Source organism: Ambystoma mexicanum, chromosome 1q (assembly GCF_040938575.1).
Source record: "Ambystoma mexicanum isolate Mex_15411 chromosome 1q, UKY_AmexF1_1, whole genome shotgun sequence".
NCBI classification, from domain to species: Eukaryota; Metazoa; Chordata; class Amphibia; order Caudata; family Ambystomatidae; genus Ambystoma; species Ambystoma mexicanum.
The window spans coordinates 73,512,896-73,532,623 of record NC_090922.1 but is presented as its reverse complement, the minus strand read 5'-3'; the positions used below and the strand labels follow the sequence as shown (position 1 = coordinate 73,532,623).

General features: G+C 44.9%; 1 protein-coding gene across 1 annotated transcript in view; it reads left to right on the top strand.

Annotated features, from left to right (window-relative positions):
- LOC138525055 (mitochondrial inner membrane m-AAA protease component AFG3L1-like) overlaps positions 1-19,728 on the top strand; it is a 587,730-nt gene that overhangs the window by 411,645 nt on the left and 156,357 nt on the right. Inside the window, exons 11-12 of the mRNA XM_069635555.1 lie at positions 16,765-16,872; positions 17,340-17,465. Of these exons, the coding sequence (XP_069491656.1) occupies positions 16,765-16,872; positions 17,340-17,465 (234 nt within the window). The remainder of the gene's footprint in view (positions 1-16,764; positions 16,873-17,339; positions 17,466-19,728) is intronic.

Sequence of the window (19,728 nt, the reverse complement as noted above, 5' to 3'; positions counted from 1 at the left end):
CACGTGCGCCATTTACCTGCTACGGGGATCCGGGTCCTCGCCTCGGCAGTCTCCTCCTTCATGGAGACTCTATCCGCGGTTGCGTCTTTCCCCACGCCGTTCCGCGGTCCGTGGGCGCAGTCATCTTGCATGTTCTGCGCATGCGCGGATCGTCAGTATTCGACGTTCGCGCATGCGCAGTAACACAGACTTGCGTCCCAGGCCTCACTTTGGCCCCGGACCTTAAAAGGGCTTTGCATACACGGAGACAACGCGTCTCAACGCGGTTGTTGCAGTGTATGCGCTGCTGGAGCCTGTTTACCTGTGCCACAGTCTCTCCAGTTACCCTTGCTTAGTCTTGCTCTGCCTTGTCCTGCCTACCAACCTTCCTCTCCTTCCCTGCTCCCTGGTACTTTCAGTTCCTGGTTTCCCAGCCCTGTCTTGACCTTCCTACTTTCTGGTTTTGGGGTTTGGAGGGGTTTTGTCTGGGTTGCCTGTCTAGCCTTCTTCCTTCCTTGACTCCTGTCCCGTGGGTATTCCCTGGTCAGTCCTCCCTGTCCTTGCTGCCTGACCGTTTCCCTTCACCTGACTTGTGCCCTGCCGGTACCCGTGCCTTCCTGCCTTCCTGGAAGTCCCGAAGAACAGCTCATCCATCTACTGGTGGACTCACTCGCCTTCTCTGCCAGTGGAAAAACTGTCCCGACGTCACGTTAATGCAGAGAAGTGCCACCCGTGGCGTTGGGAGTTGGTTCAGTGCTATCCTGTCATTTATTGTCAGGAGGGTGTTGGGTTAATTTCCCGCGTTACTGCTTCATCGGCATTGTCGCTCCGACAGACTGGCTGCCTCGACTACACGAACCCCGGGAAGAAAAGGTAACCAGAGATCCCGTGAAACCTCGTTTAACAAGTAGTGACGGACGCCTCACTCAAAGGGTGGGGAGCGCATACCAACGATCTGACAATCAGCGGTCGTTGGTCTCATCGGGGTCCAAACTACACATCAACCTTTTGGAGCTGAGGGCAATCGGACTAGCGCTCAAGGACTTTCTGCCCTCTGTATGGGGAAATAATGTCCTGACAAAGACAGACAAAACAGTGGCCATGTACTACCTCAACAAGAGAGGAGGAGTAGGGTCACTACCACTGTGCAGAGAGGCAATGCAGCTCTGATTCTGGGCAATGCAAGAAGGAATCTCTCTGTCAGCAGTTAACCTAGCCGGAGAGCAGAAGGCCAGCAACTAAATCCTTGTACTGGTGTTGTTGGAAAAGGTTCAGTAGCTGGTGCAGGGATAAGAATGTGGATCCATTCCAATGTAATATTCCTACAGTAGTATATTTCCTTTTACACTTGGCCAATTTGGGGCTCCAAGTTGGCATAATAGAAGAATACTTGGCGGCGCTATCTATTTTTAAGCGCTCCTCAGAAGAAGTCTTATTTCAAAATGCCCATAATTGTGCAGTTCCTGAACGAGCTCACTAATGTGTACCCTCCAAAACCCTTTCAGGTACCTGTGTGGGATTGAATTTTCTTTTTTTAAATGTCTCAAATGTATTCCTTTTGAACCTTTAATTCTTGCCCACTAAGGCGCCTTGCCTTATAAACAATACTTCTAGTCGCATTTACATCAGTCCGCAGGGTGAGTGAGCTGCAGGCGCTTTCTAGTAAGCCTCCTGTCAAGCCTGATGCTGAAGAATCCTGCAGGAGTGAAGCTGGTCCTCTAAACCCCCTAAGCCGGTCTGCCCAACAATTCTGTAATTTATAAAACTACCGGACAGACAAGCCCAAGGGGAAAGGGGAAGTGGATTGAGAGAAAAGAGTCAACAAGTCTGGAACTCTCTGGAACTCCTACTGCTGGCACTTCTGTCTGTCTTCGCAGGAAATATCTGGTATTAGTTTTTTCAGTAGTGTTCCTAAAATAAAATGCAGTTTTAGAACACCTTCTTCTAGTTCAAAACTCAAATTTAATCATGTGATTAATAGATTTAAAATACCTGTAGCCTAAGCTCTGATTGCTGTTAGGCTATTTACTTTCTTTCGTGATAGATGATTAATTGTATGTAATCTGCTGTGACTTGACTCTGGTCATTGCTTCTTTATATATAAATATTTTCTTCTTCTTCACTCTCGAAAATGTCCTTAAGGATAAATATAAAAAATAACTAAATCTCTATACATATACATATATATATATATATATATATATATATCTTTAGAACTTAACTTAAGAAATTAAAAAAAAACTATACCTTGTACTATCTTTGTTAAAGATGAGATTGTGTGCAAATGATGAATTAAATCAGAAGAAATAAACTTCTTAACGTCTTTAAGTCTGTAATACACCTTCGAAGTTCTCTCGTGTCGATACGCGCTTGTGTTAAAGAAAAAATATTTTCTAAAATGGCCGCAACGCAAAACGACGTCTTTGGGTCCTTTTTTCTAATCTTGCGCTTCCAAATGTTCACTGTACGCGCTCGCGAGTACTACGGACTTGAGAATGCTCTCGTAGAAAAATAGCCGAAAAGGTACGCGAGCAAAACCACGCGACTAGCGCTTCAAAAATAAACGAAGAAAAAATTGGATTAGTATTTTAGCTGTTTAATATTAGTAACGCGACGCTAAAACCGCGCGCATAATCAAAAATTACAGAACCAACAGTTTTCACAAAAGTATTGTTCAATCTTGGTTAAAAACAAACATTAAATTTCACTTGCATTCCAGTAATGAAACTTAAAAAAAAATAAAGTCCAAAGGTCACTTAGCTTAATCTTTTACTGGATTACATGAATACAGCTGCTCAGCATCAATTCAGTGGCAACTGGTTCTCTGGATACAATGCTTCAGCTTCAGAGTTCTTTGAATATTAGATATTTTCTTCAACTGCAGACTTACATTAACTTGAATACTAAGTTCTATGTAAAACTCAAGGTTTTTCAGTAAACTATCACTAAAGATTTTAAAATATATTATATCTATAGCAGCTAACAAAAACATGACCTACTCTAATAAAGACTTCAATGAAAGGCAGTTTAGATTTGTAAGCAACATTCTAAATAACATCACAATACTGCCTGTTATTAACTAAACCAATCACTGTTGAGAAAGTGTTCCACCATCTTGGCTTGGTGACATTTCATCTTTCTAATGAAAGTTAGTTAAGGAAAAAAAATGAGAAAATTCTCTAGTTTCTAAACGGAATGTATTTAATATTTTAACCACTGAAATAGTATTTACAACATCCTCTTCTCCTAGGAATATTGCTATTGTGAGATATAGAATGTGAAAACCTGACAGTACCCCCCCTGTAAAGCCCTGTCCCAGGGACTGGTTTAAAGGGTTGTTAAGAATGAAACTTTTTAATTAATCTAGAGGCATGAACATCCTCGCTTTTAACCCAAGATCTCTCTTCTGGACCGTACCCTTTCCAATCCACTAAATATTGCAAATGACCTTGAACAATTCTAGAATCCAAAATAGCTTGAACTTCATATTCAGAATCATCATCTGAAAATACTGGACCAGGTACTCCCACTAATCTAGTGTCACTTCCACAGGGTTTCAACAATTTAACATGACATGTAGGGTGTATTTTCATACTAGATGGTAATTTCAACTTTAAATTAACTGGGGACAATACTTTTTCAATTTCAAATGGTCCAATAAAACGGGGACTAAATTTGTTCCTTCCCTTCAAGGCTAAGTTTTTAGTGGACAACCATACCTTATCTCCTTCTTGATATTTAGGAGCCTATCTACGTTTCTTATCCGCAAATTTCTTGTAACTCAATTTGCTTACTTTTAAGGCTTGAATTGCTTTCTCCAAATGTTGTCCCATAGTTCTCAATCTGTCTTCCACATCAGGAACCTCCACTTCTTCTAAAACTACTCCTCTAAGAAAACGTGGATGAAATCCCTGATTAACAAAAAATGGTGACATTGAAGTAGATTCCTTTACAGTATTATTATAACAAAATTCCGCCAACCACAACAACTCCACCCAACTGTGATCAGAACCCAAATAACAACAAAGGTATTTTTCTAGCTCTTGATTCACCCTTTCTGTTTGGCCATTACCCTCTGGATGATAACTAGTTGTTAGATTAATTTCAATTCCCAATTCTTTACAGAACGCCTTCCAAAATTTTGAAACAAACTGTGTGCCTCGATCTGAAATCACTTGACATGGTAAACCATGAAGTCTCACTACATTCTGTTAAAAGGCTTGTGCTAGAGACGTAGCGGTAGCAGCTCCCTTAATGGGAATGAAATGTCCCGCCTTGGAAAAAACATCTACTACAACTAAAATTGTAGAACATCCTTTGTCAGATGGTAAGTCAACAATGTAATCCATTGATACTGTATGCCATGGACGAGGTGGAATTGGCAAAGGTATTAATAAACCAGCAGTCTTTTGATGGTCAGATTTTGCTCTGATACAAATTTCACATGTTCTTACATAGTTTTCTGTGTCTTCACGCATCTTCTCCCACCAAAACTCTCTTCTAAGAAGTTCTAAAGTTTTCTTAACTCCTGGATGACCAGCCAAAGGTGAATCATGGCAATTCTTCAGTGCCTCCTCCTGTAATTCTTCAGAAGGAAGATACAATTTCGCATCTACATAGGGCAAACCTTCTTTAATACTTCGCACTGGATCTGCGGCTTCCCAACTTTCCAATTCTTCTTTAGGTAACAGATGATGTATTTGTTCTCGAAAGTCTATTTCTTTATGCACTTCACCCACCACAAAATTCTTCTCAGACAACAGTGATACTGGAATACAATCGTCAGTTTTTAAACTTCCAGGAAAACATCGAGACAGCGCATCAGCTTTTCCATTCAAGCGTCCAGGCTTAAACGTGATTACAAAGTCAAATTCTGCAAAAAACAGTGACCAGCGAAGTTGTCTTGGTGTTAAAGTCTTGGCGGAACGAAGAAAAGTTAAATTCCTGTGATCAGTTAAAACTGTAACTCGATGGCGTCCACCCAAAAGATAGTGTCTCCATTCCTCGAATGCAGACTTAATGGCCAGCAGTTCTGTGTCTGTAATGGTATAGTTCTTCTCAGCTGATGAAAACTTTTTTGAAAAAAATGCCACTGGATGAATCTGTCCAGTTCTTGGATGGCGTTGTGATAATACTGCTCCCATGGCACAGTCTGATGCATCTGCTTCTACAAAGAAAGGTTGATCCACATCTGGATGTAACAAAATTGGTCCAGAAATACATTTTTCTTTAAGAAATTTAAAAGCATTTTCAGCCTCCTCACTCCATACAAATTTCACTCCTTTTTTCAATAATTTAGTAATTGGAGATACTACTTGTGAGAAGTTTTGAATAAATCAACGATAAAAATTTGCGAATCCTATGAAACATTGAATATCTTTTACAGAACTTGGTTGTGGCCAATCTTTAACTGCCTTTACTTTATTCGAATCCATCTCCAGACCTTCAGGCGATAATACAAAGCCCACAAATTTCACACAATTGGTGTGGAATTGACTCTTTTCTAGTTTAGCAAATAGGTGGTTCTCACGTAATTTCACTAAAACCTTCTTCACATGCTCCATATGTTGTTCTTCTTTAGAAAAAATTAAAATGTCGTCAATGTACACAACTACGAATACATCTAAATATTCGCGAAGGACTTGATTGATAAAAAATTGAAATGCAGCTGGTGCGTTACACAGACCAAATGGCATCACCTGATATTCAAAAAGTCTGTAACGAGTTCTGAACGCAGTTTTCCATTCATCGCCTTCACGAACTCGAACTAAGTGATAAGCTCCTCGTAGATCCAGTTTCGTAAAAAAATTTAGCTCCTTGAATTCTATCCAACATTACAGATATTAAAGGTAATGGATAGCGATTTTTGATAGTTATTTTATTTAGGGCTCTGTAGTCAATACAAGTTCTTGGGGTTTTCTTTTTTAGGAACAAAGAATAATGGTGAGGCTGCGGGTGATTGCGAGTGTCTAATAAAACCTTTAGCAAGATTTTCCTCTATATATTCTTTTAAAAACTCATTCTCTTTCTCAGTGAGAGCATACATTCTTCCACAAGGAATTGGCGCTCCTATTTCAAGATCAATCTTGCAATCAAATTCTCTGAGGTGGTAATTCATTTGCTTCTTTTTTGTCAAAAACATCCTGAAATTCCTTATAACAATCAGGTAAGACTCCAGCTATTGTTCCCACAATATGTTCCTTCACTAACCCAGCTGCCAGGCACATCCCAATTGAATTAGAAATTTCTTCCTGACCTTCTTCAGTCAATCTGATCAAACATTGTTCCTTACAAAACTCTGATTTAAACTCTACTGTTCTTTTTCCCCAATCAATCTGAGGATTATGTAAAGATAGCCAAGGCATGCCTAGAATAATTTGTAACTGTGGTGCATCAATTAGTTCAAACTCAATGTCCTCACAATGCTCTTCCCCAATTTTCATTTCTAATTTAACTGTCATTTGAGTTATCAATCCAGAGGTAAGTGGCGATCCATCCACAGCTCGTACTTGCTCAGGTATTTCTTTTTTAACTACAGGAATCCCCAATCTACCTGCCAAACCAATATCAAAAAAATGTCCTGTAGCCCCAGAATCAATAACACACGGTTCACCACATCTCATCTTACCTTCCCATTTAAAGGATACGTTTAATGTGATGTATGGAACGGCTGTCTGAACTGTATTCGCCACCTGTTGACCTTTTCCTGGAAATTGTGGCAATCGTTTTGGACCTCGTGGACATTTCCCTACGAAATGAGTATTATCACCACAATACAAACACACATTTTCTTTTCTCCTTCTATCTTTTTCTTCCTTAGTCAAGGGAGGTCTAAATGAATTTACTGAATCATTTCGCATTGAACCTTTACTCTCCTTAATAACTTGTTCTGTTCTGGGACGTTCATTCCTGAACCAAACCTTATTCTCAGTAAAATGTCTTTGCTTTTCCAATCTCCTCTCACTCAATCTCATATCTAACTGCATAACCAAATTTATCAGATCTTCACTTGAATTGGGTCTCTCTACAATATTTGATAGTGCATCTTTCAACTCATTGCGTAAACCTCTATTAAAAAATGGAAGCTCTTTTTTTCTTCTGGCCAACCACTTTCTAACACTAATCCCCTGAACTGGGTGATGTAGGAAATGAATTCACGATTTCCCTGACGTAATTCTAAAAGTTCCCCATCTACACTCTGGGAATGTGTTCTTCTATCAAACATTTTTCCAAAAACCTTCTTAAAATCCAACCAACTATGTAACTCTTCTGCCCCATTTTCTACAAGGGATACAGACCAAGCGACCGGTTCTCCTGTGAGATAAGAGATTAAAAATGCTACCTTAGAAATCTCTGTAGGAAATGCCTCTGGCCTACACATGAAATGTAATTCACACTGCATAATGAATGATTTGAATTTCCTGAAATCCCCTCCAAATCTTTCTGGTGGAGCTAAAGGTGTAGGTACTATTGTTCCTCCTGCAAAAGATCTACTCTTTTGTTTCTGTGTCACTATTCTGGGTTCTTTTTCTTCTGCCTTTTCCGGAAATAAAATGGATGGTTCTCCTTCAAACCCTAATCTCAAACCTGAAGGTCCTGCTGAATCTCTCTTTTTGACTTGGCTATTTAACTCCTCCATCTTAATTCCCAGAGATAAGGTTTCTTTTCTCGTCTCCCTTAATTCTTCTTTGACTTCAAATAAAATCTTTTCCAAAGTTACTAAACTCAGCCCTGACTCAGGATCCATCTTCACTCAGGCAGGATCAGTTTCGTGGGCCTTTCATTCCGTCAAGCCTGATGCTGAAGAATCCTGCAGGAGTGAAGCTGGTCCTCTAAACCCCCTAAGCCTGTCTGCCCAACAATTCTGTAATTATAAAACTACCGGACAGACAAACCCAAGGGGAAAGGGGAAGTGGATTGAGAGAAAAGAGACAAGAAGTCTGGAACTCTCTGGAACTCCTACTGCTGGCATTTCTGTCTGTCTTCGCAGGAAAGATCTGGTATTAGTTTTTTCAGTAGTTTTCCTAAAATAAAATGCAGTTTTAGAACACCTTCTTCTAGTTCAAAACTCAAAACTAATCATGTGATTAATAGATTTAAAATACCTGTAGCCTAAGCTCTGATTGCTGTTAGGCTATTTACTTTCTTTCGTGATAGATGATTAATTGTATGTAATCTGCTGTGACTTGACTCTGGTCATTGCTTCTTTATATATAAATATTTTCTTCTTCTTCACTCTCGAAAATGTCCTTAAGGATAAATATAAAAAATAACTAAATCTCTATATATATATATATATATATATATATATATATTTCTTTAGAACGTAACTTAAGAAATAAAAAAAAACTATACCTTGTACTATCTTTGTTAAAGATGAGATCTTTGCAAATGATGAATTAAATCAGAAGAAATAAACTTCTTAACTTCTTTAAGTCTGTAATACACCTTCGAAGTTCTCTCGTGTCGATACGCGCTTGTGTTGAAGAAAAAATATTTTCTAAAATGGCCGCGATGCAAAACGACGTCTTTGGGTCCTTTTTTCTAATCGCGCGCTTCCAAATGTTCACTGTACGCGCTCGCGAGTACTACGGACTTGAGAATGCTCTCGTAGAAAAATAGCCGAAAAGGTACGCGAGCAAAACCACGCGACTAGCGCTTCAAAAATAAACGAAGAAAAAATTGGATTAGTATTTTAGCTGTTTAATATTAGTAACGCAACGCTAAAACCGCGCGCATAATCAAAAATTACAGAACCAACAGTTTTCACAAAAGTATTGTTCAATCTTGGTTAAAAACAAACATTAAATTTCACTTGCATTCCAGTAATGAAACTTAAAAAAAAAATAAAGTCCAAAGGTCACTTAGCTTAGTCTTTTACTGGATTACATGAATACAGCTGCTCAGCATCAATTCAGTGGCAACTGGTTCTCTGGATACAATGCTTCAGCTTCAGAGTCTTTTAATATTAGATACTTTCTTCAACTGCAGACTTACATTAACTATCTCAAGGTTTTTCAGTAAACTATCACTAAAGATTTTAAAATATATTATATCTATAGGAGCTAACAAAAACATGACCTACTCTAATAAAGACTTCAATGAAAGGCAGTTTAGATCTGTAAGCAACATTCTAAATGACATCACAATACTGCCTGGTATTAACTAAACCAATCACTGTTGAGAAAGTGTTCCACCATCTTGGCTTGGGGACATTTCATCTTTCTAATGAAAGTTAGTTAAGGAAAAAAAATGAACTTAACTAAAACAGAAAATGCTCTAGTTTCTAAACAGAATGTATTTAATATTTTAACCCCTGAAATAGTATTTACAACATCCTCTTCTGCTAGGAATCTTGCTAATGTGAGATATAGAATGTGAAAACCTGACACCTCCTCACACCATTTTCCATAAGGATAAAGTTATTCTTAGGGTTAAACCTTCCTTTCTGCCAAAAATTGTCTGACTTTCATCTGGCACAAAAAATAACATTACCTTCTTTTTATCCTCCTCCTCATGCAAGTAAGGAGGAAGAAAGGTTACACAGACTGGACCCAAAAAGGGCTCTTAGTTTCTATATATCCAGATTGGCTACATTTCGACAATGTGACCAACTGTGGGATATACTAGACACAAATTGGATTTAGCAGTAACAAAGCAAACATTATCCAGATGGATAATCTTGGCAATCACTGAATGTTATAGGTTGGCTGGAAAACACCCTCCAGATGGGCTAAGAGATCATTCAACCAGGGGCATGGCAACTTCAACAGCTCTTCAGAGGGGTGTCACATTGCAGGATATTTGTGCAGCAGCCACCTGGTCATCTATGCACACTTTTGTGAAGCATTACTCTCTAGATTCTACATCATCACAAGGAAGTCTCTTTTGCAAAAGCTGTACTTCATACAGTCCATAATTAATATTTTGGGTACTCCCTCCTCCAAATTCATACTGCTTTGGGAGCCGATCTAAGATGAGGAATACGTGAGAGGACACAATCCATGTTAGAACAAGTTACTTACCAACTGTAACGTTCTTTCTCCAGCATGGGGTCTGGCATGGATTCACATGCTCATGAATATTCCCCGTCGTCAGGCTGGGAATCCTCGGTAAAGAAAAAATCAGTATCAGCTTCGTTTCTGATCGGTCTTTCTTAGTAGTAACCAATCACTGATCTGTGGGTCATACTGCCCCCAGCCAATGACTGCCCTCTCCCTAAGCCCCTCCCCTGGCAGACATCCTCAGATTTTTACCGCACGTTCAAGTGTTGGGAGTCCTCGTGCTTTAGCTCTCGAGCTTTTACTGCGTTTTCTCGCTTTTTCAGGAGATTTTCTCATTTTTTTGGTTTAATCGAGCCTCAAGCTCCACTGTTTTCACTTCCGATAACGGGGACCCGTTTTGGAATTCTTCTACGCCCCTCAAGGGTAAAGTTTTCATCGAGTTACGCTTCGTGGAGGTTCCAGAAGATCTGAGGCCTACCTCAACGGACATGGCCCCGGACAAGGGAAGCTCGACTCCCAGATCCAAGCTGTTCAGGAGCTGCCCGGGATGCGGATTGCAAAATGTTTTCAAGGAAGACGAGCATTTGAGATGTCTCTACTGCCTCCATGAGGACAAGACGCACGTGGAAAAGGACTGTGCGTTCTGCAAGAACCTGTCGGAACGGACCAAGCAAGATTGTCGTTCCTGCCTCGATGCCTGGCTGGAGAAGGGCACAGCAGGTGAGAAGGCGAAGAAAAGGTCTGAGTGGTCTTCTAAGTCCTATGAGGGCGGCCCGGCAACGGGGGCCCAACAGAGGGCCAAGCACCGCGAGTCAGCGGGCACCGGGAGCGCCGAAAGGTCGGGCTCTTTGGCTGCCAAGCAGGGCGCGACTTTCCCGGCACGATCAACCGCGAGCCAGCGCTCTGGTTCGGGGAAGAGGAAGTCAGAGAACCCGGGTAAGCTTCTGGAGAGGCCCTGGTCGATCTCGAAGGGAGCCGAGGGGGTGCGAGGCGATGACCCTCCCCCCAAAGCGAAGGCCCAGGACGCACCTAAGGTGGTGAGGGCCTTGATCCACCCGGCAAAGGCCTCTATCGAGGTTGTCGCAGCGGCCTGGCGAAGCCGGCAGAGGCTATGCCAGTGGAGGTGGCCTCGGGGCCCAGAGTTTCCTTGCCACCGCGGAGGGAATCCTCTTTCCAGCCCATCATTAAGACCCCCGTGAAGACCCCTACATGCCCACAAGGCCTGTGGACACCTGATCCCCCTCGCCGGTCCCTCGGGATAATACGGATACAGCGACGGGGACGGACGACGACGGGGGCGATGATACAATGGACATTCCTTCATCACCCGCCCCTCAGGCCTCTCCGCCAGACGAGAATTGGCTCTTTCCACCCCATGATAGCCAGGGCATCCGAGCTCTTCCAGCTCTACCCTGAAGAACAGAAAAATGAAGGGTTTCTTTACCAACGATGTGAGGCCAAGAGAAATACGGTCCTCGCGGTACCGTTGCTCGACGACATCTGGGACGAAGGGCTGTCTATCCTGAAGAACCCTTCCACGACACCCACCAAAAGGGACAGGTACGAGAAGAAGTATCGGGTCCCCGATGCATCCCCCTTGTGCCTCGGGGCCCAGCCTACGCCGGTTTCGGTCGCCTCGGCAGCAGCCAAGAAGAAAGGGGCGGGTGCGGCGGCTTCAACTTCCACTTCCCCACCGGACAGCGAGGGCAAGAAGTTGGACTTGATGGGACGACGAGTCATCTTGTCGGCGGCGCCGATGATGATTAAGGCGGCCAATGCCTTGGTGATTGTGGCCCGTTACAACAGGGAGCTCTGGTTCAAGATGGCTCCCCTGCTAGACTTTCTACCGGACGACAAGAGGGCGGAGGCCCTACAGATTCTGCAGGAAGGTGAGGTGGCGTCGGATCACGCCATAACGGTGGCAATGGACATTGCTGATACCGGATTTCGCCAGCTGGGCAACGGGGTTTGCCTTCGACGACGAGGATGGCTCAGGGCTACAGACTTTCGCCAGGACGTCCAGACCAGAGTGTTGGATATGCCGTTCGATGGCAACAACCTGTTTGGGAAGACGATGGATGAGTTCCCTCCAGGCCATCAAGACCAACACAGAGACACCCAAGCCTTATGAGTCCTTCAGCAACGGCGGCCCTTTCGGAGCTCCGGAGGCAGACAGGGTGCCTCCAAGGGATCCAGCGGTGCCTCTTCTATGTACCGCCAGGCAGCCCGTTCCTCATCCCAGGAGGCCTACAGAGGTCGCGGCCAGCAAGGAGGGTCGCGCTGGCGTCAAGGGGGCCCCCACCGAAGCACCCCGGTGGGAGGCCGGCTGACGAAGTTCGTCAGCGTGTGGGAGTCCATCTCCACCGACCGTTGGGTGCTGGACACCCTGGCCCGCGGACACTCGCTAGAATTTCAAAAGAAGTGTCCTCGCATTCCTCCTGTGGCCAGGAAGGAGAATCACGTCCCTCAACTCCTGTTGGAGGTAAGGGCTATGCTCAAGAAAGGTGCCATCGAGCTCGTCCCCAGGAGGCTCCGGGGCTCCGGAGTATACTCAAGGTACTTCTTCATCAGAAAGAAGACAGGCGGTTGGCGCCCCATCCTGGACCTGCGTCGGTTAAACAAGTACATCAAGGCACAGAAATTCAGGATGGTCACCCTCCAGCATGCGCTGGGACAGCTGGAGGAGGGCGACTTCCTATCGTCGTTGGACCTGGAGGATGCTTACTTCCACATCCCCATTCTAAAAGGACACAGAGTTCCTCAGATTCGTAGTGCAGGGGTGTCACTACCAATTCAGAGCCCTGCCGTTCGGATTAAAGTCGGCACCCAGGGTGTTCACCAAGTGCCTCGCACCAGTGGCGGCGCGGCTGCGCCTGCAAGGGATCCACGTCTACCCCTACCTGGACGACTGGCTAATCCGGGCAAGGTCGAGAGAACTCACCGTTGAACACACGGCGAGGACCGTCCGCCTGCTCACGGAACTGGGATTCGCCATCAACAACCCCAAATCCCACCTGGTTCTGTCGCAGGTGGCACTGTTTCTGGGAGCGAAGCTCGATTCAGTGAGGCGATTGGCATCTCCGTCGGAAAAAAGGACAAAGGCCATTTTGGGCAAGGTGCAGCGCCTGTTAGCCACGGATGTGGCCAGGGTGAGGTCCATCAAGTCCCTCCTCGGGATGATGTCCTCATGCATCTACCTTGTGCCCCTTTGCAGACTTCAGATGCGTCCGCTACAAGAGTTCCTCGACGCCCGCTGGTGTCAAGCGGCGGGCAGCTTCGAAGACAGGATCCCGCTCGACGAGGAGTTCCGTCGTGCGATTCTATGGTGGGGTATCCGTGCGCACCTCACGGCAGACACAGACTTTCAGACCCCGGCGTGGCAGGAGACGGTGACGACGGACGCCTCCCTGAAGGGATGGGGGGCCCACACCAGAGATCTCCACGCAAGAGGCATATGGCTCCCGGAGGAGAGGTCACTCCACATCAACATCCTGGAGCTACGAGCCGTGTTCTGGGCGCTCAAATCGTTCCTTCCGTCCCTCAAGGACAAAGTGGTGAGGATCTTCACCGACAACACCACCACGATGTTCTACATCCAGAAGCAGGGAGGCACCAGATCCCCAGCCCTATCCAAGGAGGCCCAGGATCTGTGCCACTGGGCCGTCGCCCAGGGGATGCTTCTGGTTCCCTTCCACCTGGCAGGAATAAAAAACACCATTGCCGACTCACTCAGCAGGGAGCTGCGCTCGTGCCACGAGTGGGAACTACGCAAGGACCAGGTGGATCGGCTCTTTCAATGATGGGGCCAAACCTCAGATCGACCTGTTCGCGACGGCGACGAACTCCAAGTGCCAGAGGTTCGCCAGCAGGTTTGCACAGCCAAGGAGCGTGGGGCGATGCTTTCTCGTTCCCTTGGGACGGCCTGTTCCTGTACGCGTTCCCTCTGTTGCCGTTGCTGCTCCGTCTCATCAACCAGCTCAAGAGGTCCAGGTGCAGGATGATCCTCGTCGCACCGGCGTGGCCGAGACAGATCTGGTTCCCGGACCTTCTGGACTTGTCAGCGTCCCCACCTATCAAGCGGACGACGGACGCGGATCTTCTCTCCAGAGAATGAGGCGCCATTCTCCATCACGACCCGGTGTCGCTGAACTTGCAGGATTGGCTCCTGCAGCACTAGAGTTTGGAGGATACGAAATCCCTGCTGACTGCAGAGAGGTTCTTGCAAAAGCCAGGGCGTCCTCAACTCTTAAATGCTATGGACATAAGTGGAAGAGGTTTTCTGTCTGGTGCCGTGCACGGAAGATTAACCCTCTGCGGATTACGGCCCCTCAAGTATTGCCGTACCTACTGTTGCTGGCCAAAGCTGGACTGGCTCACGCCTCCATCAAGATACATCTGGCTGCCATCTCCCGATACACCAGAACTACAGGACGGGCGTCCTTGTGGTCTCATCGTCTGGTGAAGGAATTTATGAAGGGACTATTCTGATCGTTCCCACCGGTGAAGGCCCCTGCCCCAGCATGGGAGCTCAACGTGGTGCTGACCAGGCTCATGGGGGTCCCATTCGAGCCTATGCAGCATTCAGCGCTGTTGAAGTTCCTGTCGTGGAAGACAGCATTTCTCGTGGCCATCACCTCCGCATGACGAGTGGGAGAGATCCAGGGCCTATCTTGTAAGCCCCCATACTTGACTTTTCACGACATGAGGGTGGTGCTGAGGACGCACCCCTCTTTTATGCCCAAGGTGCCGTCGGACTTCCACCTCAACGAGCCCTTGGTGTTGCCAGTTTTCTTCCCGTCGCCTTCGTCGCAGGCCGAGAGGACTCTGCACTCGCTGGACGTAGCTAGAGCGCTGAAGTTCTACGTGGACCGCACAAAGAGTTTTCGGAAGACATCACAGCTGTTTGTGAACTTTGGACCTGTGAATCAAGGGAAGGCTCTCTCGAAGGCTTCCATTTCCAGATGGCTCTCCGGCTGCATCATGCACTGTCACCGGTTGGCAAACCGACCGCTGCCCGGCCGTCCGAGAGCCCATTCGACCAGAGCAATCGCTGCTACCACGGCGTTCCTGTCTGCAGGGCTGCTACGTGGAGGTCGACGCACATCTTCACAAGATTCTACTGCGTCGATCGTGACTTCTCCGGCTGCAGCATGCACTGTCACCGGTCGGCAAACCGACCGCTGCCCGGCCGTCCGAGAGCCCATTCGACCAGAGCAATCGCTGCTACCACGGCGTTCCTGTCTGCAGGGCTGCTACGGGGAGGTCGACGCACACCTTCACAAGATTCTACTGCGTCGATCGTGACTCCAGGGAGGAGTCGAGGGTCGGCCAAGCAGTGCTGCGCAACCTGTTCGCCTAAGGTGAGCCTGGTGAGGAGGTAAGAGATGCTTAATGTTGAGTTGTTGTATTGCTTAATGTTGAGCCTGTTGCCACCTCCCGTGGTTGTGCATGTGTATACTGCTATGTATTCTTATATTCATGAGCATGTGAATCCATGCCAGACCCCATGCTGGAGAAGGAACAAGTTATTTACCTGTAACTGTTGTTCTCCAGCATGGGTCTGGCATGGATTCACATGCGAACCCTCCCTCCTTCCCCCTCTGCGGCTCTTCACTTGGTCATACTGCCACTTTACGTGCTACCAAATCTGAGGATGGCTGCCAGGGGAGGGGCTTAGGGAGAGGGCAGTCATTGGCTGGGGGCAGTATGACCCAGAGATCAGTGATTGGTTACTACTAAGAAAGACAGATCAGAAACTAAACTGATACTGATTTTTTCTTTACCGAGGATTCCCAGCCTGACGACTGGGAATATTCATGAGCATGTGAATCCATGCAAGACCCATGCTGGAGAATAACAGTTAAGGGTAAGTAACTTGTTCCTTCGACGATGTTCCTCCCACGTATTCCTCATTGACCCTCCCAACCTACCCTGCAGTACAGTTTACGTGTCTTTACACTCAATGTTCCTTGAGAGCTTACGGTCTAAGGGGTATGCCTTATCTGCTCATCATTTAAAAATAAATACGAAAAAACAGAACTGAAGCCAACGGGCGCAGCTCGAACCATTTATACTACGGATGACGTTGACGTTAGACGGAGGCCTCCGACGGACGTCAACGCCGCAACCTCGAGCACAGTGCCCTCTGGGGGAGAACATTTTTTCCGAAGCAGCAAAGCTGAAGATATTGAATATCTAAGATGAGGAATACGTGTGGGGAACATCCAGTTGAAAGAACGTTACAATTGGTAAGTAACTTGTTCTTCTATCACAGGTTGGTAGAGGATACCTAAAGACACCTGGCTCCTTTTATCTGAGAGCAGTGGAAGCAGAACAGAGTTTGCCAAAGACACCCTCTGAGTAGGGGATCCCATGAAAAGGCCACAGAGCCTGAAAGAGTTAGCGACTGGAAAAGACTGACCTATACTATGTCTGTGAGCCCCCTATGAAGACAGTTGATTTTGAATGCTGTTGGTTGGTTAAATTACAGTTTAAGCCAAAGATTTGTGTATGGTGTCTGTGTGTCCCACCCGGCTGTATGAAAGTTTAAATATACATACGCACAGCACATAAACCAAGAAAATAATATTTTGTCATTAAAATATTTTTTTACCATGGAGTGACATTGCCACTTTAATTTATATAGGAGGAAGGTTGCACTGTTTACAAGAGGTTTGGCACAATTCTGCCTATAGTCACTGTATCTGCAATACGATTTTCAGTATCTTTGTTGTACAACCGTTAATATAATACGTTATTACTGTTTCATTTGTATTCACAGGGTTTAACACCAGCACAAACGTTGTCGTCCTTGCGGGCACAAATCGTCCAGACATTCTTGATCCGGCACTGATGAGACCAGGCCGATTCGATCGGCAGATTTTCATAGGTAAGGATTTTTATTTCTGTAATTTTGAATTTAATGAGTACTTTGAGCGGTGGTCAGTCAAAAGACCGAAAAAAAATCTCGAATTACAATAATCTCGAGAAAAAAATATCGAAAAAAAAGTCGAATTTTTGATTTAATTATGCTTTTTTGGGGTCAGGTAAGTAAAAAAAAAAAAGGGGTAAAATAAAAAAAATGAAAAAAGGGGGGTTGGGGGGAACCCCCCATTTCGAACAAAAAACGTCATTAAAAAAAAATTCGACTTTTTTTTTCGACCTTTTCATTTCGAGATTTTTTTTTCAGGATTTGTTTTTTCGGTTTTATGACTATAAACCACTTTAAGCACTTCGAAAAAGCTCTGCATTGAAGCGTAACAAAGTGCACAAAACCAAGCCAGCAATCAAACCAATTGCAAAATTGCAGTTTGTTGCTAGTTTTCTAACCTGTTGCTTTTAATCTCCACCAACCAGGACCACCAGATATTAAAGGCAGAGCATCCATTTTCAAGGTACATCTCAAGCCAATCAAATTAGATGCAGATATTGATAACAATGCACTGGCAAGAAAACTGGCGGCTCGTACTCCAGGTTTCACAGGTGAGTCTAATAGTGCACTGCAGCTATTCCGAGTCAGTATTTAGGAAACCTGCTTGAAATAGCTTGAAGCGTTTCTCCTCTGTTGATGGTATTGTACTAAACACCAAAAGTAAATGCACAATATAGCAGAGCTTTACTGAAGGAAACAATTGTTCTGAGTAATTATTCAAAAAATCTTTATACTAAGTGTAAGGAACTCATGGTGGCAACAGGAAAGACAGGCACAAGTGATCGCAGTTCAAGGGTGTTTATTAAACTGTAAATGCTGGGTGGAAAAACGCCTAACCTAAATCTAAGATGGGAGCAAGCTTCGACCATCAAATAAAAAATAAGACAGTCCTTGTGGCGTCTTGTCAAAGTAAAAAGGCCTATAGTGAAAAAATTGATTGCCAAATCCTTACAACTAATTGCAGAAATAGTGTGTGATAGGGTTTTCAATGAAGAAAAGTGTTCACAAATAATAAGTCAGCATGTGATTGCCAAGGGTCTCCCTTCCCCACATTTTCTGCACAGGACAAGGGGGACCTTGGAGCACAGCACACGCTCAAGCTTTCCCAGCACAAGCTGATAGTTCAGTTTCAGCTATCGGGTTCTTCGATGGTTGTCTCTTGTCAATAAAAAGTCTCTTGCCTTCGAGGGCCTGATGTGTCCCTTTCATGCCTCCGTGCCATCACACATTTCATCATTGTAGTGGAGATATGAATGGAGCCAAACTTGGTCCGTTCTTTTCAGATAAATTAAAGTGAGAAGTGTTCTTCACCAGGCAGGCTGCAAGTTGGATATTGGAATACTAAAGAGTGCATTCCAAGGTCAGGACAAGAATGAAGAAAGGGAGAGCAAAAATGCCGTAGAATGCAACGCCAGAGTTTAATGATGCCATGTGTGAGATGAAGGGGGAGAGATAGGAAAAAGAGGTGGGCATGAGACGCTACAGAGTGAATGAGATGGCAATGCGCAATGTGCGATATTCTGAATGAATATAAAAGAAGCGGGGAAAGCAATGATCTAGAATGCCTCTGCCATTAAACGAAATATTTCGTTTTTTACCTTTCTATGAGGCAGGAACCATGTCTCGTATAAGTGGGCTTGCAGTGTGCGCTTCACAAATGGCCAATATTATTCCTATGAGTGGTATAGCATATTGACCCATGTACCAGTGGTACATTTTCTGTGGCATACGTTCACCGGAAAACCGCAAACACTGCAAAATGATTCTGATAAAGGCACGATGAGATCACACAGTGCGCTCAAGTGAGGGAGGCCAGGGTTCGAGCCCTGGTTGCGTGGTCCCAAATTTGACAATTTAAGCAGCAAAAGTCATAGGGGCCGAGCAGGATGTCACAGCATGAAGCCCCTCCTTTTTTGACTGCCTTTGTCACTTTTTAAATCTGCCTGTGCACAGCATCCTCCATAAAGAAAATTGCTAAAAAAAAAAAAAAGTTACTTGCACGTAGGTGCTATGTGACAAAGTGAGTTTTTGTAATTTCCCCTGATCAGTTTCCAACTTTTCCCAGTGACACCTAATCTGATTGAGGACCCAAGTTTGATTAGTGTGCCCATGAGAGATTCTAAGCCTGCCAGAGTGCACCAAGTATCCTCTTTCGACGTGTGCAAGTATTCTGACGCATCGGACTGGGAGTACGCTAGTTGGTGGCAGATACTCATGTGTAGGTGGGGTACTGGTGTTACCCATAGGGCGGCTCTACTGAGCACCATGATAAAATCCAGTAGCTAACGCTGTAGGCGTACCTGGCTGCCCACATGTGGATGAAGGAGATCTGAATTGTGACTCTGATGGTTGTCGAGCAGACGAGTGAGCCATCACTATATGGTCAAAGTAAATTACACGAATCCGTGCATTTCCTGACTGAGCTTTGTTGCTTGTTCGGCTCAGAATCAGCCAAGCTATGAATAGTGCGAGTGTGTGGGTCTTTGATGGGGATGACAGAGTGCCTCTAAATAGCATCACAAATGCACCTAAAAGGGGACTTATTTTTGGTAAGCATCCCGTGGTGGAAATAGGAACACAGCAACTTACCCTTTATTACCCAAGGGGACAGCGAAAACTCAATAGCTTCGGTTAGGGAAGAATGTTTTTCTTTTTGCATTTTCCATCATTGATTTCAATGGCACCCCCATTGCCTGTGTTGTTCAACCCTGTAAATACTTTTAAGTTTCACTGATATGCTCAGCTTCATTATTTTGAGGGGTTGGGGGTGACTGGTGAGCCTTTAAGGCTAACAGGGCAGGACTGTTTACCTCA